Source organism: Panthera leo, chromosome B3, assembly GCF_018350215.1.
Source record: "Panthera leo isolate Ple1 chromosome B3, P.leo_Ple1_pat1.1, whole genome shotgun sequence".
NCBI lineage: Eukaryota > Metazoa > Chordata > Mammalia > Carnivora > Felidae > Panthera > Panthera leo.
This window is the reverse complement of record NC_056684.1, coordinates 101,776,106-101,798,585: the sequence shown is the minus strand read 5'-3', so window position 1 is coordinate 101,798,585 and position 22,480 is coordinate 101,776,106. Positions and strand designations below refer to the sequence as shown.

At 37.7% G+C, this 22,480-nt stretch overlaps 1 protein-coding gene across 4 annotated transcripts in view; it reads left to right on the top strand.

The window, feature by feature from the left end:
* The window catches only part of GCH1 (GTP cyclohydrolase 1), an 82,627-nt gene that overhangs the window by 36,053 nt on the left and 24,094 nt on the right, over window positions 1-22,480 (top strand). For 2 of the 4 annotated variants that reach the window (XM_042943289.1, XM_042943288.1), the window contains 2 exons: window positions 7,275-7,306; window positions 8,248-8,332. In XM_042943289.1, coding sequence (XP_042799223.1) covers window positions 7,275-7,306; window positions 8,248-8,332 — 117 coding nt within the window. Of the gene's footprint in view, window positions 1-7,274; window positions 7,307-8,247; window positions 8,333-9,235; window positions 10,921-22,480 lie in introns of those variants that run through there. The other 2 variants (XM_042943291.1, XM_042943290.1) reach the window with 2 other exon arrangements.

Here is a 22,480-nt window from a genome sequence, read left to right as displayed (position 1 = left end):
GAACACCAATTACCTCTCAATGTTTGGTTGAGATGTACAAAAAAGGGTATACAAAGCAGAGTAATAGGATTTTGGTCACAAAACTAGCTGTAACTTAAAAAAAAATGAACAGACTATTGTGTACTAAGAAACTATATAGTAATAAATTATTTTTAAAAACCAACTATTTGGAAGTTAAATTTCTTTTAAATCCCTTTGATGTGATAGAAAATCATAATGATACAAACACTGTATGTCAGTGTGTGCAATTCAAAGTAAAAAACTGCACTTTGAAATTAATACCAATCCTCTTCAAACTCTTCTAAAAAATAGAATAGGAGGGAATACTTTCAAATTCATTTCTCAAGGCCAGCATTAAACCTGATATTGAAACAGAAAATTATACAAGAAAACTATAAGCCAATATCCCTGACGAACATAGATATAAAAATTCTCAGCAAAATACCAGCAAACTGAATTGAACAATACATTAAAAGGATCATACACTCTGATCCAGGGGGATTTATTCCAGGGATACAAGGATGTTTCGATGTATGCAGTGATAAACCACATTAACAAAATGAAGTATAAGTCATATGGTAATCTCAACAGATGTAGAAAAACATTTGACAAAATCCATCTGTGATGAAAACTCTCAACAAACTGGATATAAAGGCAGTGTGCCTCATAATAAAGGCCATATATGAGAAGCCCATAGCTAATATCACAGTCAATGAGGAAAAGCTTTCAGCTAATATCAGGAACAACACAAGAACACCTGGATACCCTATTTCACCACTTTAATTCAATGTAGCATCAGAAATACTAGCCAGAGCAATACAACAAGAAAAAAGCATCAAGGTCAGAAAGGAAGAGATAAAACTGTCTCTATTTGCAGATGACATGATATTATATATAGAAAACCCTAAAGGAGCACCTGGGTGGCTCAGTCAGTTGAGTATCCAACTCTTGATTTCGGCTCAGGTTATGATCTCATGGTTCGTGGGATTGAGCCCCATGTTGGGCTCGGTGCTAACAGCATGGTGCCTGCTTGGGATTCTCTCCCTCTCTCTCTGCCCCTCCCTCATACATACTCCACACAATCTCACTGTCTCTGAAAATAAATAAATTTAAGAAAAAAACCTTAAGACTCCATCAAAAACCTGTTAGAACTAATTATAAAGGATACAAATTAATATCCAGAAGTCAGTGTGTTTCTATACGTTAACAAACTGTCCAAGAAATTAAGAAAACAATCCTATTTACAATTGCACCAATACCTAGGAATAAATTTTATCAAAGAGGTGATATATCTGTACACTGAAAACTATAAGACATTAATGAGAGAAACTGAAGAAGATACAAATAAATATCTCATGTTATTGGATTAAAAGAATTAATATTGTTAAAATGTCCATGCTACCTAAAATAATCTACAGGTTCAATGCAATCCCTTTCAAAATTCCAACAGCATTTTCACAGAAATAGAAAAAATGATCCTAAAATTTGTATGGAACCACAAAGGACCCTGAATAGTCAAAGCCATCTTGAGAAAGAACAAAAAAGCTAGAGGTATCACACTTTATGATTTTAAACTAAATTACAAAGCTATAAAATCAAACCAGAATGGCAACGGCATATAAACAGACATATAGGCCAAAGGTATGGAATAGAGAGCTCAGAAATAAACCCATGCATATATGACCAGTTTATGACAAAGGAGCAAAGAATGGAGAAAGGATAGTCTCTTCAACAAATGGTACTGGGGGGGCCACCTGGCTGGCTCAGTAGGTAGAGTGTGTGATTCTTCATCTTGGGTTCATGAGTTTGAGCTCCATGTTGGGTGCAGAAATTACTAAAAAAAAAAAAATCAATGAACTTTAAAAAATGGTGTTAGGAAAACTGGATACCTTTCTTATACCATACACAAAAATCCACTCAAAACGGATTGAACATAAGACCTAAAACCATAAAACTAGAAGAAAACATGGGGGTAAGCTCCTTGACAATGGTTTTGGTGATGATTTTCTGGAAAAGTAAAAGCAACAAAACAAATAAGTGGGACTGCATCAAACTAAAAGACTTCTGCATAGCAAAGGAAACCATGAAAAAGCAACCTACAGAATGGGAGAAAATATTTCCAAGTTACATAACTGGTAAGGGGTTAATGTGCAAAAAAATATAAAGAACTCCTACAACACAATAGCAAAGAAACAATCCAATTTTTAACAATAGGCAAATGAACTGAAAAGACATTTCTCCAAAGAAGTTATACATATGGCCAACAGGTAAGTGAAAGGTGCTCAATTTCACTAATCATTAGGGAAATGCAAATCAAAACCACAATGACATATCACCTCACATCTGTTAGCATGGCTACAGAATTATAAAAAAGAAACAAGTATTGGTGGGACTGTGGAGAAAAGGGAATCCTTGTACTTTCTTGGTGGGAATGTAAACTGGTGCAGCCTCTATGGAAAACAGTATGGGGATTTTTCAAAAAATTAAAAATAGAACTAGCATATGATTCAGCAATCCTTGTGGGTATATATCCAAAGGAAATAAAGATAGGATATTGAAGAGATATCTGTACTCCAGTGTTCATCGTTCTTACTGGGGGGAAAAAAAAGATAAATATGTGAGGTGATGGGTGTATTAATTGACTAGATGGGATTTTTCCACAGTGCATCATATATCAAATCACAGTCTACACTTTAAATATCTTACATACACTTGTAAATATCTTTATAATTTTTATGTCAATTATACCTCAGTAAAGATGAAAATTTTAAAAACCTGCACTTTGGAGATAAATTTTTAGCCACAAATGCTTTCATTATTAAATAAGAAAAACTACAGGGACGCCTGGGTGGCTCAGTGGGTTGAGCGACTGACTTCAGCTCAAGTCATGATCTCACAGCTTGTGAGTTTGAGCCCCGCGTCGGGCTCTGTGCTGACAGCTTGGAGCCTGGAGCCTGCTTCGGATTCTGTGTCTCCCTCTCCCTCTGCCCCTAACCTACTTGTATTCTGTCTCTGTCTCTCTCAAAAGTAAATAAACATTAAAAAAAATTTTTTTTAAAAAGAAACACTACAAGTAAGTTAAGCATCCAATTTTTTTTTAAAGAAAAAGAATTTGTAAAGCAAGCTTAATAGAACAAATGGGAAAGAAGAAAATCAAAAGATTAAATTAGAAAATTAAAAAAGAATAGAAAACATAAACCGAAAAGATCATACATCATAGATTGCTTAGAAGCCTGAGAGGAGAAAGATTTATACCCAGAAATGAGAGGCTATGTAACTAGAAGTATGTTTTAGAAACTTTACATCTTAATAAGTTAAAAAAAAAAAAAAAAAGATGGAGAAGGGAATGAACCAAGAGTTGGAAAACTTATATAGACTAGTAACCATTAGAAAAAGTCAAAGTAATGTGAGTTGGGTGGGAGGGAAAGAAGTGGATGGTCAATTTAATAGGCAGCTTCCAAGTAACCACTAATTCCAATGTTGCATAAATTATTCAGGTAAACCTGAAAAGCTATATAATTAATTTGATAAAGCTACCTATTCCTGGTAAAAGTCTGATAAAGCTAGCACTTAAAAAGATTATAGACTAATCTCACTTATAAACGTAGTTGTAAAAATCCTAAATACCAAAAACAAACAAAAAAAAAACCAAAAAAACAACTCTAACAGGCACAAGTATTGTTTTCATCATGACCCAAGGAGGTTAACTCCCAAGAACTATAGATTCTGGGAGTATGGTAAACTAGATGGTAATGATATCCCTCCTAGTATAGCATACTGAGATATAATGTGTGTGAACATTTCAAACATTGGTGGAAGTGTAAGCAATTCCAGTGAGAATTCACAAGAATTAGCTGGCACTGGAGTCAAAGTCAGGGTTCTGTCCTCCCTATCCCACCCCAAATTGGGAGAGATATTACCTGTTAGCTTTGTTCTGGGGAGTGCAAGAAAAAGAACCCATAACTATGTATTCACAAGGATTTGGGTTCAAAATTCACATCACCATGTGTGGTCCTCAGAAAATCCAAGGCAGTAATTTAATTTCAGAGGTTCCCAATGAGGTAGCCTTCCAGCACCTGGCAGAGACAAGTGCTCATTCTCTGATGCACTTTTATTTCAGCTTCAAAGAATTCCAAGGAGCATGAGTTCACCAAAAGTAAAAACAAAAACAAAAAAAACCAAACCTACCATGGGTCAGAGTCAGATGAAACAAATAGTCAAACAGGGAAGAGACTGAAGCTAGCAGATGCAGAATATACAACGAATACGTTAGAAAATAAGAGTACTGAAAGTTTGGCAAATTTTCAGAATTATATTAAAAAAACAAAACTTCTGGGGCGCCTGGGTGGCTCAGTTGGTTATGCGTCTTCTTCGGCTCAGGTCATGATCTTACGGTTTGTGAGTTCGAGCCCCGCGTCAGGCTCTGTGCTGACAGCTCAGAGCCTGGAGCCTGCTTCGGATTCTGTGTCTCCCTCTCTCTCTGCCCCTCCCCTGTTCATGCTCTGTCCCTCTCTGTCTCAAAAAAAAAAAAAAAAAAAAAAAAAAAGGTTCTTCTTATAAAAAAAAAAAACAAAAACAAAACTTCTAGGAAAAAAAAAAAGTGATAATTGGATTGAAGCCCAATACAGTTACATTATATAGCAGGTTAGACACAGTAAAAAATAGTGAACTAGAAGAAAGGTCTGAAGAAATAGCACAGAATGTAACACAGAGGACTAGGTGGAAAATATGAGTGAGAATGTAAGAGACATGGAAGACTGAAGAGGTCTAATATGTCCTTGATTGAAATTCCTGGAGATCACAGAGGTAATGGGGTAGGTGCAATATTAGAGAAGGTAATGGCTGAAAAGTTTTGGGGAGCACATGGAAAAAAACATAGTCTTTAGATTTAGGGACCCTAATGAATCCCAAACAGGGCAAATAAAATTAAACCCCCACCTGACACAACATAAAAAACCTCAGGGTACACATTCTGAAATGTCATAAAAGCAGTGGCAGAGAAAAATATTACCTAAGGGGGTAATGACAATTAGACTGATGATTGTTTGCTAATGGCAACGTTAAAAGGCAAATATCAGTGTCAAATTAGAATTCTTTCTTTTTAATATTTGCTTATTTTTGAGAGAGAGTGTGAGTGGGGGGAGGGACAGAGAGAGAGGCGGGGGGAGACTCAGAATCCAAAGCAGATTCCAGGCTCTGAGCTATCAGCACAGAGCCCGGCATGGGGCTTGAACTCACAAACTGCAAGATCATGACCTGAGCCAAAGTCAGACACTCAACCGACTGAGCCACCCAGGTGCCCCTAGAATTCTACTTTCAACAAATACCTCTCAACAAATTATCTTCAAGGAAGAGGGCAAAATAAAGATTTTTTTTTTTAATTCAGGGAAGCTATATGATTATTTTTAATGCTGAGAAGACAGAGATTCAATGCCTACTGCTTACTTAAAAATGAAAAATGGGGGCGCCTGGGTGGCTCAGTCGGTTGGGTGTCCGACTTCAGCTCAGGTCACGATCTCATGGTCCGTGAGTTCGAGCCCCGCGTCAGGCTCTGGGCTGATGGCTCAGAGCCTGGAGCCTGCTTCCGATTCTGTGTCTCCCTCTCTCTCTGCCCCTCCCCCATTCATGCTCTGTGTCTCTCTGTCTCAAAAATAAATAAACGTTAAAAAAATTTAAAAAAAAAATGAAAAATGAATAAACTAGGAATAAATTATAAACTGAGCACAGGGGCCCTGCTTATCACATAATCATACATGTAGAAGGCACTCAATTAATGATCTACATGAATGGCTTTCCTTTGGCAGGAGAGTGGCTATCTGCCAGAAACAGGCAGGCATCATGGGTGATAGCAAATGTTAGAGGCATTCCTGTTAAAGTGTAGAGCAAAATATGGATGCCTAATATTATCACTGTTGTCTAATGTTGTACCTGAAATTCTCGAGAGAAAGAAATAACTATGAGAAGGAAGACATTACTAATTTTTATTTTATTTATTTATTTAAAGTTTATTTTTGAGAGAGAGAGGGAAGGAGAGCACACGCAGCTGGCGAGGGGCAGAGAGAGAGGGAGACAGATTATCCCAAGCGGACTCCACACTGTCAGCATGGAGTGCGATGCAGGCTCCATCTCATGAACTGTCAGATTGTGATCTGGGCTGAAATCAAGACGGAGCCACCCAGGCACCCCAACATGACTAATTTTTAAATTAATGGCATCTCCTATTAATACAACAGAAAATAATCAGCTGGAGAACTGTCAGAAGAAATATATAGAAAGATTTGGTCCGGAAGAAATGAGACCTATCCAGGAGCTTGAATACCATCCTTCCTCAGGTTTTTGTTCAAAATTGAAAACATGTATTCCTTCAATGTTATAAATCTACTAGAAACACGAAGAAGAATCAGGGTGGCTCCTGCCTTCAGGATGAGTGGTAAACAGGGTGGCATACCCATTACTGACTTTATTGGCTGTAATGGATATAAAGGAACTTTTCAGTTTTATCTGAGCAGCATAGTGGTGGGAGGAAGAGCCATAAAATGCCTCATAGGTGAGGTGATCCTTAAATTGAGTCCAAATTCAGGACTAAAAAGCCAAATTTTGAAAAAAGATCCTTAACATGAATTGTTATCCTCAAATGAGTAATTCACGTGGCCGTCTTTACATTTCACAAGTTAGAGTGAAAGATGTTGAAAGTGGAAAATCCATCACTTGACAGATTGTGTTATAAGCTAAGATCAGGAGGCTTTTAATTTGGGGAGTTAATCGTATTGAGTGCTTATATAGATCTATCTTATAAAGAGATGTCTGAAGAAGTCTGTTCAGTTCTAATCTGATTATCCTAATAGGTTTAGTGGGTACAATAGTTGACAGTGGCCTGCTATTAATTAACAAATAGTCTTTTATTTTTAACTTGAACTTTAAGCTGTGATTAAACAATATGATTAATTAGAACACTTGAGACTTGGCCTAAAATTGATGACTTGGGAGCTCTAAACTTACGTCCCATTGTGTTTTTCCTAAGTGAATGTTCATCTAATTCTCTCTCTTTGGGGACATTGGGAAGTACCACTCTGTGTCATGCTTAGTGGTCTCCTCAAGACCCTCCCTCTTCTCATTTCCATTAGTTTTTGTATCTTTTCCCCTCTTAGAAGATTCAATCTCCTGCCCACACCCTACAATTGCTTCAATAAAGTCCTTTTAGTCTTTTGAAGAAGCCTTATGAATTCCACTTCAAACTAATTTATGATTAACTAAAACGATTCTTTCTTTTCTAGGATTGTAGAAATCTATAGTAGACGATTACAAGGTAAACTTTTAAACTTTTATTTACAGAAAAACATTTTTTTTCTTAAGGAAAAAGTATTTTTGGTTGTTGTTCTTATTTCAAGTAGAATACATGCGACTTACCAAAATCAAAACCTCATAGGAATATAAGATAGAAAGGGAAAGTCTGCAGTGTTTCAAGCCTCCAGAAGAAATCATTGATGTATTTGCACACTCCTTCGTATTTCATGCATCTACCAACATTTTGAAATCGATTTATTTTTATTATATTTTTAAATGGCCTCATATTGTATGTAATGGGCTTCACTTCCCCCCCCCTATTTTTTTTCACTTAACAAATAAAACATGTTTTTTTCCCCACATGCATATAACTATCTCATTGATTTTGCTGGCTGTTTAGCATTCCATTGTACGGCCGTGCTGGGGCTTGATTTAACCATTTCCTGCTCTAATAGATATTTGAAAATTTTGTCAGTTTTCAAATAGATGCAGTGCTGCAGTGAACACTCTTAATGTGTTTTCAGAGATGAGTTGTTTATTCAGCACAGGAACTGCATTGCTTAGGTTAAATGGTTGGTCTCCAGCTTTACATACAATTCAATACTTGGACTGTAGCGCCTTTGTTAATCCTGTTGCGAGCTATTTGTTCATTTGCATGGAGGTGCTTGTTATCAATATTCTGTTGGTCTCACTGCACACCTAAGAGACAGCTGTCATTCTTACCATTCCCTCCAGTGGTGCTGAGCCCCCGTCAGTACTTATTCTGCAGGTGAGGGAATTGAACAGCTGCCCCCTGTGGGCCAGGCAGCAGACAAAGCAAACTGGGAAAAGCTGGTGTGCCTTGGCTCTCAAACCTCACAGAAGTCTGCTTTTTAAGACTTCAGATATTCTAAAGACAACAAATACTCTAAAGACGGCTGGGTGTGTCAGACTCCTAAACCGAGCTTCTTGTCACACCCACAGTTCAAGAGCGTCTTACAAAACAAATCGCAGTAGCCATCACAGAAGCCTTGCGGCCCGCTGGAGTTGGGGTGGTGGTGGAAGCAACGTAAGTCTATGTTTGCCTTTCATAATGTCCTTGTGGTGCATGGAAGTGATATTTAGTGCTGCTCTTTTCCCAGCGCTGGGTGGTGGCACACAATTGACACTGTCCCATTTTCTGTCTCTGAGACTGAAGCTTTTTTTTAACCTCTTTCACTTACTGTGTTGTTGATATAGGAACCTGGGTACAGGAGACAGGCTTTGTTTTGTTTTTGGTGAGGGTTATGGAGGTGTAGGGAGTCATCAGTGTAGTGATTTGTGCAACTGTAGCATTTTATGTCTTCTCTTGATTTCTTCTTTAGCTCTTTGTTGCTCTATGCAGACTTTTCCTGATATTTTGTCACACGTTTTAAAAAATGGAGCTAAGACTGTGTGCACAGGGCACCTGAAGACACTTATTTAAGTTAGAATGAATTATGGGAATTGCGCACATCTTCTCCATTCTCCTGGCATGGCATGAGCTCTGTGCTGTGCATGCTGTCTGGCCTCATCAGGTTGCTTAGGCTCACTGTGGTCACCGTTCTCTGGATTCGCCTGGTGAGACCAGCATACTTCAGTATTTCTCCTAGCACCTAAGCTAGCATTGTGTTGTCTGGGTCCTAAAGACCGTTCAAGTGAAAATTCTGTATTTTTTATCCAGAAGTTGTTGTATTTCTGCGGACCCCTTGTAGTATTTTCACAAGAAAGAAAATTCCTTTTTTTCCCCTTCTGCTAGATGCATCAAAGACTCAACCACTGAGAAACTTAATGAAAACTTCAGGTCAAATCTGTCTAAGCAGTGATATTGGATACAGCTGGTAGCCGTGAACTCAGTATAATCAGATTTAACTTTTTGGCTTGCTTCTTACTTTAAAAACCAAACCAGCAACTGTCGATTTCTTTAAGCCACCTTTGTTGTCTTGTTTTGTAGACACATGTGTATGGTAATGCGAGGGGTACAGAAAATGAACAGCAAAACTGTGACCAGCACGATGTTGGGTGTGTTCCGGGAAGATCCAAAGACTCGGGAAGAGTTTCTAACTCTCATTAAGAGCTGAACTTCAGCGTGTGTCCTGTGGTTTGCAGATCGTGCCACTAGAAACATTGTTTGTCTGGTCTTAACTGTTTGTACATTCTGTTTCCAGTTGTTACAGATGTGAACTTTATCCCTTGTCACTAATTGTGTTTAATAATTATTTATAGCAATGAAATAAAAGTAATTAATAAAGGGGTGAGCCCTCTACTTTCTTCTTGCCACCTTTTAGTGGTAACTGTCAAGGAAACTGCCAAATAGTGTAAGTTACATGCACAAAACCACTGCCATTTGGATAACCATTGGGTGCTGGAAAGGAAGAAAAACTCAAGTATTTTGTTCAAATACTATGGTAATTGGGTTCATAAGCGTAGGAATTTTGGGAATGGGAGGAAATTATGGCCAATATACTGTTTTTTTTCCCCCTCCCCAAACAAAAATGGTGTAGTGCTTAAAATAATTCCTGTACGGCATGCAGCATTGCTCTGCAAACACAAAGTCCAACAGGCTCCACCATAATCACATTTCATAAACTGCCAGGGCACTTTATTTTTTATATATTTATTTTTTTAACTGTCCAGTTATAATGTTAGTCATGAAAGGGAAGGTGGTAGGATATCTATGTTTTTGATTTTACTATGAGCTAAAAAGGCACGTTTCTACTTTCTGTTCTTTTTTAAATTCAAGTACAAAGAATTTGTTCCTTTTGTTTACGAATGTATTCCCATGTCAACATACAGGGATTTAGACATTTAACTCTCTGTGCCTTGATGCGAATATCACACCACTTAGAGTGTAGCTACCTTTGCCATTTTTTAAAAAGCCGTTATTTTATGAGACTTAAGTACCAACACTGCAAATAACTAGTCCTCACAATTTTACCTTTAGAAGTCTCTTGCAAGCTTACTTTGTGTATTCCTTGTAGATGCCTCAAAACTTTTTTTAAAGTCTTATCAAGTATTTTTCTATGTATTTCCAGAAACTTTTGAGAATGTCCATCATTTTCAGGTCTGCAGAACCATAGCTTCTGTGAATATGAAAGATGGCAGAATGAACTAACTGTGGACTGCATTGTGACCGATATCCAATGTTTAATGAAAGCTGCATTGTTGGTGCCTATGAAAATGCACTGTAATTTTCTGGAATTACTGGAACATATAGGAAGCCCCCATATTGGCTCCTCTTGTGGTCCCTGTGGGTCTTGTCTTCAGTGTAACTGTTCAAGTGGTATATAGGTCTTTTCTTCCAGGAAGCTGTTGCCTTATTAATGACTACCTGAAATTTCCTCCACTGGGGCAGTGTGGGCCAAATTAAAACAACAAAGAAAAACCCAACTCCCCTGCAAAAACACAACCACAGTCATTCCATGGAAAAGTCTCTTATTTGGTTGACCTCATGCTCTTCAGATTTATTCTGTTACCTTAAGAACTAATTGCAGTGCTTTCTTTAACCTTGATGGTCCTAAATCTGCCACTTTGATGTCATTTGACTTATGATGGGACATGGTGGCAGAAGTGCTGTTTATTTATTTATTTAAGTTTATTTATTTATTTTGAGAGAGAGAGTGAGCGCGCATGCGCAGAGTAGGGGCAGAGAGAGAGAGAGAGAGAGAGAGGGAGAGAGAGGGAGAGAGAAAATCCCAAGCAAGCTCTGCTCTGTCAGCACAGAGCCCAATGCAGGGCTTGATCTCACAAACCCATGAGATCATGACCTGAGCTGAAACCAAGAGTTGTTTGCTTAACCAACTGAGCCACCCAGACGCCCCCAGAAGTAATGTTTAAAAAAAAAAAAATTCTTCCCTACTTCTATTTTCTATATTTTTCTATACTTGGAGTTTCTGAAATACAGTGTTAATTCATTCTGAGTTCCTTTAAAAAAATCTAATCTGATATAAACATTATCCTGCTTAATGTTTAGACATTTAAGAACTGGAATTAAGCACTCAACTCATGTTTGGTATTTTAAAGTAAAAAAAAGATGTGATTTGGAGGACCAAAGAAATTATTAGCTATAAATTCATCTTTCTGAGATCAATTGTATTCCTTTTTAATGAGTCTCTAACATTTCCTACAAGTGTTCTCATAAAGGTCTAATGTATCTACAGGCTATTGTCTTATTGGTAAATGCAAAGTAATAATCTTGTCTGTTTTACTCTAGTCTGCAGTACTTTAAAATTTTCATATCTGTGAATCCATTTTGGGGATTTTTAAGAATTTGATGCATTTAAGTACACTGTTCAATTGTTTGAATTTTATGTATGCGTGCATCTGTTCCTGAAGTTGGTTCTATTGAAATTATTAAAGTGTTATACCATAGTTTCTTGTGAAAGTAGTTTCTTTCTGAACCACTTGTATAGATATAACAATAGATTATTTTAATTGTATTCTCTTTTACCAAAGATACCCATCATAAGGGCTTCCCTCAGTCATCAAGCTATTAAAATATAAATCCCAGTGGCAGTAGAAATTAACCTGGGGTTCTCTGTCTTCCTTTGGTATTTGGTTTGGGTATTACTGTCCTCACCCTCTGGCTGGTAAGGGAAGAGGAGGTCTGGGGTAAGAGTGAGGAGTCTGAGTGGCCCTCATGTCCCTATTGTCCTAAATCTAAGTTTGAAAAACATCAGCCTCCTGAGAACTGGTGCTGTTTCTGTGTGGGAGCTGTTGGAGGAAGAGCAGGCTGGGGCAGGGAGCCAGGCAGTGCTGGGAGTGCAAGAGAGTTTCCCTCCTTCTTCTAGGGAAGAGCCTGCTTTGGGCAAAACTTCCAACGAAGTGCAAAGGTTTTGCTGCCTCTTTTCTGTGTCTGGTGCCCTTGTCCATACCTCCTTTGGGGTTCTTCTCCCCATTTGCTGCTCCACCTAGGCAGAGGCCCCTGCCTTTCACTAATGTCCATGTGCCCAGATGCTGGGGCTCTGGAGCGGCCTGCTGCTCCTTCAAGGACTCTGTGGACTGTTGGGCAGTGAATCTAGCCACCCAATCTAGAAATGCTTATTGAAATACCACATTCCTAAAACCATAACTCAGTACAACAACGAGCTGCTCAACTAAGCCCAAGTTGCTGCCCCTGAGTTTTTTCACTTTTAAAGATTGGCTGAGTTCCCTGTTTTGTCGCTTAGGGAAAGAGCAGTTGCAGACACCAAAGGTCTTAGAGAATGCTGCCAACACAGAACACCTGGATTCACCCTGAAGGGCCTGGGTCCACTTGTTGATGGTGAGAAGAGGGAGTCTCAGTAGATGAGTTCAAGGCGAAGTATAAATACACGATAGCCGCCCCCCCTCCCCTGAGGTACCTGGTTTATGTTTATTTTAGTCTTTACTATGGAAAAAAAAACAGGGGCACCTGGGTAAGTCGGTTAAGCGTCTGACTTCAGCTCAGGTCATGATCTTGTGGTCCGTGAATTCGAGCCCTGCGTCAGGCTCTGTGCTGACAGCTCAGAGCCTGGAGCCTGCTTCGGATTCTGTGTCTCCCTGTCTCTCTACCCCTCCCCCCTCTCACACTCTGTCTCTTTCTCAAAAATAAATAAACGTTAACAAAATTTTTTCGTAAAAAATAATTTAAAAAAATTTTTTAACGTTTATTTATTTTTGAGACAGAGAGAGACAGAGCATGAACGGGGGAGGGTCACAGAGAGAGGGAGACACAGAATCCGAAGCAGGCTCCAGGCTCTGAGCTGTCAGCACAGAGCCTAACATGGGGCTCGAACCCACAGACCGTGAGATCATGACCTGAGCCGAAGTTGGACGCTTAACCGACCGAGCCACCCAGGCGCCCCAAAAATAATTTAAAAAAAGAAAAAAACATACATAACAGTAGATAGTACATAATTACGTGACCCCCATGTACCCATCACCTAGCTTCAATAAGTCTCAACTCATGGCCATCTTGATTCCTCCGTTACCTCCCATCCCCGCTGGATTATTTCAAAGCAAATTCCAGATATTATCTCACCCATGAAATATTTGATTATCTAAAAGGAGAGGAATCACATAAAAAAAAATCCATTATCACACACAAAAAATGATGCTTTAATATCAAATATCCAGTCGGCATTCAATTTTCCCTCATTGTCTCATAAATTTATTCATTGCTTATTTGAATCAAGCTACAGATGAGTTCCATACATTGCAATTGGTTGATCTGTTTTTTTTTTAATTGTGGTAAAAAACACATAAAATTTACTATCCTAACCATTTTTAGTATACACTTAGTAACAGCTATATGTACGTTGTTGCACACCAGATCTCTAGAACCTTTTTCATTTTGTAAAACTGAAACCTTATATCCACTGAACTCTTTCCCCCTCCCCCCAATCCCTGGTAATCACCATTCTGCTTCTGTTTCTGAGTTTGACTACTTTAGATTCTTCATATAAAGTAGAATCATGCAGTATTTGTCTTTTTGTGACTGGCTTAATTTCACTGAGCATTATATTCTCCAGACTCATCTATGTTGTAGCATATGACAGGGTTTTCTTCTTTGTAAAGGTTAAATAATATTCCACAATGTATATACTACATTTTTAGAATTCATTAATGTATTCATGGGCATTTAGATTGCTTCCACCTCTTGGCTATTGTGAATAATACTGCAATGAATATGGGTGTGCAAATATCTCCTCGAGAACCTGCTTTTTTTTAAACTTTATTATTATTTTTTTTTAATTTACATCCAAATTAGTTAGCATATAGTGAAGCAATGATTTCAGGAGTCGATTCCTTAATGCCCCTACCCATTTAGCCCATCCCCTCTCCCACAATCCCTCCAGCAACCCTCAGTTCATTCTCCATATTTATGAGTCTCTTTCGAGAACCTGTTTTTAATTCTTTTGGATATATACCCAGAAGTGGGATTATAGAATTTCTATATTCTCTCTATATGGTAATTCTTTAAAAAATTTTCAGGAACCTCCATTCTGTTTTCCATAAAATGGCTGTACCATTTTACATTGCTACCAACAGTGTACCAAGTGTTCTAATTTCTCCTCATTCTTACCAAAACTTGTTATTTTCCAGCTTTTTTGGTTTATGGCCATCCTAAGGGGGCATGAAATAATAGTTCATTGTGGTTTGGATTTGCATTTCACTGATGATTAGTGATCTTGAGCATCTTTTCATAAGCATATTGGTCACTTGTATATCTTCTTTGGAGAAAAGTCTACTTGGGTCCTATGCCCATTTTTTTTTAATCAGGTTATTTATTTTGTTGTTATTGAGCATGGGAGCTCTTTATAACCCTTTATCAGATAAATAGTTTGCAAATAGTTTTCCCATTTTATAGATTGCCTTTTCAGTCTTTGCTTCTTTTGATGCACAGTTTTTAGGTTTGATGGAGTCCCATTTGTCTACTTTTACTTTTGTTGCCTATGCCTTTGGTGTCATATCCAAGAAATCATTGCCCATTTGAGCGTTGTGAAGATTTCCCTCTATGCTTTTTTCTAGGGGTTTTATAGTTTTAGTTCTCACGTTTAGATCTTTAATCCATTTTTAGTTAATTTTTGTGTATGGTGTAAAGTGTGGGTCCAACTTCATTCTTTTACAAGTGGGTGCCTAGTTTTTCCAACACCATTGTTGAAGAGATTGTCTTCCCCCATTGTGTAGCATTGGCACCTTTGTCAAAAATCATTTGATCATAACATGCGGATTTATTTCTGAGCTGTCTATTCTGTTCTATTGGTCTATATGTCTTCATGCTAGAACTACACTATTTTGATTGTTGTAGCTTTGTAATATGTTTTGAAATGAGAGAGAGAGTGTGAGGCCTCCGGCTTTGTTTCAAAATGGTTTTGGCTATTTGGGGTCCTTTGAGATTCCATATAAATCTATTTCTGCAAAAAAGGCCATTGGGATTTCATTGAATGTAGAGATTCTTTGGGTAGTATGAATATTTTAATAATATTAAGTGTTATAATCCATGAACATGAGATATTTTTTCCATTTATTTATGTCTTTAATTTCTTTCATCACTGTTTTGTAGTTTTCACTGTTTAAGTCTTTCCCCATCTTGGTTAAGTTTATTCCTAAGTGTCTTATTTTATTTTATTTTATTTTGTTTTATTTTATTTTATTTTATTTTATTTTATTTTATTTATTATTTTTTTTTTTTTAACAGACTTTATTAGACAGTTTAGGTCAGGATACAGAGATTTCTCCTATACCTCCTGCCCATGCTCATGTGGCCTCCCCCATTATCATCATCCTACAGCAGAGTGGTGCATTTGTTACAAATGATCAACCAACATTGACACAAAGTCCATAGTTTACATTAGGTTTCACTCTTGGTGTTGTACCTTCTATTGGTTTGGACAATATAATAATACAGCATAATTATGTGTATCCACCATTACACTGTCATACAGAGTAGTTTTTGCTGCCCTAAGTATCATTTGTGCTCCATGTATTCATCACCTACTCTATTCTTTGTGATGCTATTGTAAATAGAATTTTCTTAATTTCTTCTTTGGATTATTCATTGGTTGATATGTTTCTTAAGTCTGTTTAAAGTTGTAGATTCACCTCTTGCTCCCTTTCTTTTATACTATCCTTACCATTTATTTGGTCATTTGCTTTTGGAGAAGTCCCTGTGAGCTCATGAAATGTCAACTGCTGGGATGTCTGTGGCTGCCCGAATGAAGTGAAACTTCAATTAAGCAGAAGAGAAAGGGCTGCTGTCTTCTATGACATTCCTCCATGACCTTAAACTCCTATTCCCAAGGCAGCCTGGACCCTGAGGCAGCACTGAGTAGTACAGGCTCACCCTTCAACTTGGACACAGCTCTTTTTAGTTTTGTAACCCAGTAACACCCACCCAGGTATGGAATAGAGTTTATTCCTTTTTTGGTGGGGGGAGGTGTCTATCTTTTCTGGATAGGCTTTAGTTTTAAAATATCTACCACACGGCTTCCTTGGCTGCCAAGATTTGGTTAAGGTGGAAGGGTTATTATAGGACTGGAAATAGTGAATCCGCCAGGACTTGACATCACTTTGAGGTCCTGTCCTTGGGGAATTCCAAGGTTTGGGTTGGACGGTAGGAGTGTTTGGGTGCCTGACTGCTGTTACATCTGTATGGCCCTCTGAGTAAGGATACCAGGCTGGCTCTGGCTGACTGGGGTGGAGAAGGAAGTGACACACCAGGTCTTGTTTTTAAGCAGCTTCTTTTATTCTCTCCCTAATGGTGTAGTTACGACTTGCTTACAAATCCTGTTGGGATAACTCCTAGCACATGTATTACACAGCCCTAATACATCCATCCGCTTTTCCTCTTATTTCTACATTCTCCTGTTTGGTTTGAGCAATGTGTCCACAACCCTGACCTTTTGAGAAATCCTTTAACTTCTGGAACTGACTGTGCTGCCCAGAGAGATGTGGTTTGGCTGTTGGTCAGTGCAGAGAAGGCTGTGTCGAGGGGAGCCTGGGATGAAATGCCTGGGCATGTATGAAAACTTCCTCTGAGGCTGTCACACTTCTGCTTTGTTGATTTTCTTCTCATTTTAGGATGAGTTTCTTCTCCCTCTTTTTTTCCTGGATTTTTTCTTATTTGAAAATGTGCTGAGTGAATAGACCAATGGGATATTTTTCTTTCTAGTTTGTCTTTTTGTGGGGTTTCCCATTATATGTGTGATGATACTAATTTTTACAGTCATATCCTATCTTAACTGGTAAATTTCTTTGTGGAGACTTTTCTCTTTGGAGGGTCATTTCACATCTACAACCTAGGGATAAACTGAAAAGAGACAGAAAAGTTAGTAAATTAAAAAAAATTTTTTTGGGGTGCCTGGGTGGCTCAGTTGGCTGGGCGGCCGACTTCGGCTCAGGACATGATCTTGCAGTCCGTGAGTTTGAGCCCCGCGTCGGGCTCTGGGCTGATGGCTCAGAGCCCGGAGCCTGTTTCAGATTCTGTGTCTCCCTCTCTCTGACCCTCCCCTGTTCATGCTCTGTCTCTCTCCGTCTCAAAAATAAATAAACGTTAAAAAAAAAAAATTAAAAAAATCAATTTAAAACAACTAGCAGGAACCACAGGATTATTTCATATTGGTCATTTGGAAAGTAACTTTAACCAAGGACAACTAACCTCAGAGCAAAATTTCTCATTTCTCATTTCTGGATTGAAAGTTGATTCTGCTGAAAGTTGATTCATTGTGACCTAGGAGCATGTAAACTTGAAGTCCTTATTCAAATCTAATTTGACCTTTTCTTGCTTAGCAGTTGTCAAAATCACCTCACAATGAAGGGGTAAGAGGAGATTGATTTTTTTATGTCAATCCTTGAATATTTTAACAGAATTTTCCACATAAACTTAATATTTAGAAAATAATTATAAAATAAAAAGGGTCTTATGCATTTGAAGTATAGATAGGTCAACAATAAATTCTCGTGTCCTTTTTAACTAGAGCACTGTAAAAAAAACTTTAATCAATGTGAAACCCTGAGTTTTGAAAACTGATCATTTGTTCCCTGCATTTTAATTTTGGGGGGATGGAAGAAGAATTTTCCAGATTTAACAGTGTGTGTGATGTGCACATGTGCATGTGTACCCAATGTTAAACCTGGAAAAGTTGTTACTAGATGCTTGTTTGTTTTTTTTTTTAATGTTTGTTTATTTTGAGTGAGAGAGAGTGAGAGGGACAGAGAGAGGGAGGCAGAGGATCTGAAGCAGGCTCTGCGCTGACATCAGACAGCCCCATGCAGGGATCAAACTAACGAACCTGGGAGATCATGACCTGAGCATCAGACACTTAACCGACTGAGCCACTCAGGTGCTCCTACAAGGTGCTTGCTTATCTATCTATCTATCTATCTATCTATCTATCTATTTAAAAAATGTTCATTTATTTTTGAGAGAGAGAGAAACAGAGTGAGTGGGGGAGAGGCAGAGAGAGAGAGGGAGACAGAACCTGAAGCAGGCTCCAGGTTCCAAGCTGTCTGCACAGAGCCCGATGCAGGGCTGAAATGCCATGAACTGTGAGATCATGACCTGAGCCGAAGTCAGATGCTCAACTGACTGAGCTACCCAGGCATCCCCAAGGTGCTCTTTTAAAGTGGGGTAAACATTCAATAGAACTTCCCACAGTATTATTTTCTTGACAGTCTTCTTGAATAAAGAACATTTCTATTTTATCGGTGAGCAAGTTTGGGCTCTAGGAAGATTAAATGACTTGCATCACTGCCACTGGATTAAAGAACAGAAGTTCCTATCTTGTTGCTCCATCTGTTGGTCTTTCTATTAGTCAATGGGCTCAGGCCGTTAGATTACTCGTAACAGCTCATCGTTGTAGCTAGTTAATCTTTTCCAGGTGACCTCTGTAACGCTGAGCCCCCATTGTTTTGAATTGGAATCTGATTTTTGAAAATGTAAGTTGGCCTTGTCCTTTGAACTCAAAAGTGCAAAGATAGGGTTGTGAATTGGCTACATGTATTGTTTCATCTGGTCATACGGTCTTAAATGCTCACATTTAAAAAAAATTTTTTTTTATACTGGTAACACATGTACTTAGAACAAAATTCAAACAGCACAAATGATATTAAGGAAAAGCTTACTTTTACTTCTGCCCGTGAGTAAGCCAGACAATAGTTACTACCAGGGATATTTTATGAAATGCTTTACTAACTATTATTGTAAATTGAAAACCCTCTTTCCTCCATGGAAGCTGTTTGTACTTTTAATGGTAAAATGTGTCGCTCTAAAGTGGTGAGTGGTTTCTGTAACTATCAGAATGTGAGATCCATTAAGATTATTATTTATAGTGTTCTTAGGTCAACATTAGATGCTTTTTTGGAAACTTTTTTTAGCAAAAATTTCAGCCAAAAAATGTGTCCACTTTACAGAAGTTTGACCACTTTAGCAACGAAAAGTGCTTCTGATGAGCTGAGTGTTTAAAGCAGAGGCTCTTAAAATTTTTTTTCCCAACTTGTCACCATTTTTAGATAGCGAATGCATTCATTTGCATACAATTAAAAAACACAGTGAAAAGTCTCTCTGTCCCCAACCACCCAGTTCCCCTCCCCCAAATGACTGGTTTTTACTACCTTCTTACTTATAATTCCAAAAATATTTAAGGTGTATGTAAGCAAGTTAATACACACAGAGAATTATTCCTATACTACATTTAATATATATTAGTTTGCTTATTTGAATCAGAATTGCCTGGGGAACTGTTAGATAATATATGTGTCTCTACCCTATGAAGACTTACTTGGTATTTGTATTTTGAAAAAAAATAACTGCCCTTGGTTATTTTGGTGGGTTCCTCTTGTTGAGAACCACTAGTGTAAGATAGATCTGTTCAGAGCCATGGGACACATCAGGAAGCCACTGGGCCCAAGTCCAGGTGATTTGGACAGAAAAGCAGCTGCATGGATCCTTCTGCGAGCTGTGAGCAATCGGTTCCACCATCCACAGTTAAGGGCATCTGCAACCACTCAGCTGATAAGTCTAAAGGTAAATTGCCCCTTAAAAGGGACTGTCTCCAGATTAATATAATTAGTGCTGCAATTACCCGTGTATAAATAACTTAATTCTCTGGTCTGATTTTTCTAAATATATCTTACTTTTTCCCCCTGATTTTTTTAGTTGATCATCATAGAAAACTTAGAAAATATAGGAAGGTATAAAGAAAAGGACTAGTTACCTATAATCACACAGTCCAGGGATAACTACTCTTAACATTTATTTTAAAGTTGTAAAAATAATATATATACACTCCTGGATTATTTAGAACAAATTTGTCCAGATATCATTTCATTTCATCTGTATTTACTTCAATATGTAACACCAGTGAATAAAGGGCAAGGAAGGACTTAAAACACACACGCATTACTACACCCAACAAAAATCTACAATGATTACTTAATATCATACCCATTCTGCATTGACCTTTTCTCAGATTGTCTCAAATTTCTTTTTAGTGTTCATTATTAACACTTTGATATATACTCTGCCAGCCTTTGCCTCCTCGTTATCCCCATGTAACTGTCTAATTCTTTAGATACTGTAAAGTACATATAGTCTTTCCCTCTTTGGTATCTTACAACTTTGTTTAAATGGTTATGTGACATTCCATGATGGAAATAATCATCATGTATTGCTCAAATTTATAATGAAGAACTTATAGATTGTTTCCAGTTTTTTTATTATTATAAATAATGCTATAGTAAACATTTCTATTTCCCAAGAATAAGGTTCTAGATATGGATTTATAGAACAGTCACTCCCCCTCTTTCCCTCTTCCCCTCTCTTAACAAAAATGGATGACCTCACTTGAACTAGTCATGACACCTCCCAAACTCTACAATATATAGTTATCCCTTTATATGTAATTGTCTCCTAGCTAAATAGTACACAGATTAATTTCTTCTTTTACCTAGGGGCACCTTTGCACTTCATTTATCTTGGCAGATTCATATTTTTATTTTTTTATTAAAATTTTTTTAATGTTTATTTGTTTTTGAGAGAGGGAGATAGAATGTGAGTAGGGTGAGGGGCAGAGAGAGAGGGAGACACAGAATCTGAAGCAGTCTCTAGGCTCCAAGCTGTCAGCATAGAGCCTAATGCGGGGCCCAAACCCACGAGCCATGAGATCATGACCTGAGCCAAAGTTGGATGCCCAACTGACTGAGCCACCCAGGTGCCCCAGATTCACATTTTTAAACAGAATATTTTCTTGAGACAGTTGTAGGTCTACATGCTATTGTGAAAAACATTGCACAGAGATCCCTTATATACTTTGCAATGGTTTCCCTCAATGCTAAATTGAACAAAACTATCATACAATATCATAACCAGGATACTGACATTGATACAATTTACTAATCTTATTCAGATTTTCCCAGTTTTGCTTGCACTCGTGTGTGTGTGTGTGTGTGTGTGTTTGTATTAAGTTTTAATAATGAACATTTGGTTTGGTATCCACTTTCACAGGGTCAAGATAAGTAAACAGTTCTAACAGCACAAGGGTCCATTGTATTGTTTTATTATAATCTCACATCCCACATCTTCACATTAAAAAAAAAAAAACTCTTGAGATCTGAGTTCTGCATTTCAGTATGCTTGTGATCCTTAGTCCTTTCTAATGACAGTATACAAAACCACAGTTCATCTTGTTAAAATAATAATAAAAACACTAGGACATTGTAAAGAAAGACCTTGGATTATGTATGGCTTTACTGAAACTAGCTAATAAATAGATGAGAATGATTTGTGATTAGTACATCAATTGTTTGTAAATGGAAGAGTGTGTTTTGAGGTTATTGGAAAACTGTTCTCAGGAGGAAATTTAAGTGCGCGCGCGCGCACGCACACACACACACACACACACACACACACACACACACACACACAAAGACTTTTGGTAAATATTCCAGATTGCTTCCAGACAAAGTATTACCAACATTGAGTATCATTTTAAAAATGTAATATATTCCTAAGTGGACAATATTTTCATTGTTCTACTTTTGTGTTAAAGTCGTAATACATTTATTATCAAATTGGGTCTCAAAGATTATGGCCAATGTTCTCCTAGAGGATATGGGACAGACGTTTCTTTAATTTCTCTGGTTGTCCAATACTTCAAAACATTATTTTCAGCAAAAATCAAATCACTAAACTGCCAAATGCAATAAGCATTCAGACTTGTATCTTTAACAAAGCTGGTACTAACTACTCTGCTCATGTGGTTGAGGCAATCATATTTTGTTTAATGTGGCTTTCTGTCTAAACACAGACTGGAAGACTTTTGCTAAAATTATTTCTAAAAGGGATTTGATCTAAGTCAAAAGATACTTACCTTTTCTAAGTACAGTTGAATGAAAATAATTTTATTTTCTTTGAGAGGAGATAATCTCTGAGAGGAGGGGCCCTCTCAGTTTCTTTCTGAGAAATGATCATATTTTTCTCCTTGTTACTGGTCAGGGTACTCCAAATCATCATGGCACGCACCATGGCCTGATGTCTCCTTTTGTTGGGTCAGAATTACTGATCTATAGTGAATCAGTGTGGAGCTACCTTTATTATAACCCACTGTTTCTGCAAAAGTAAGAGCATTGCTGAACTTGGAATTGAGGAGATTATAAACAACACTACATGGATGAATTTGAAATTGAAGGGATATAGAGAATAGGTGTGGGGGTAGATGATATAAACAGGTGGCATTAG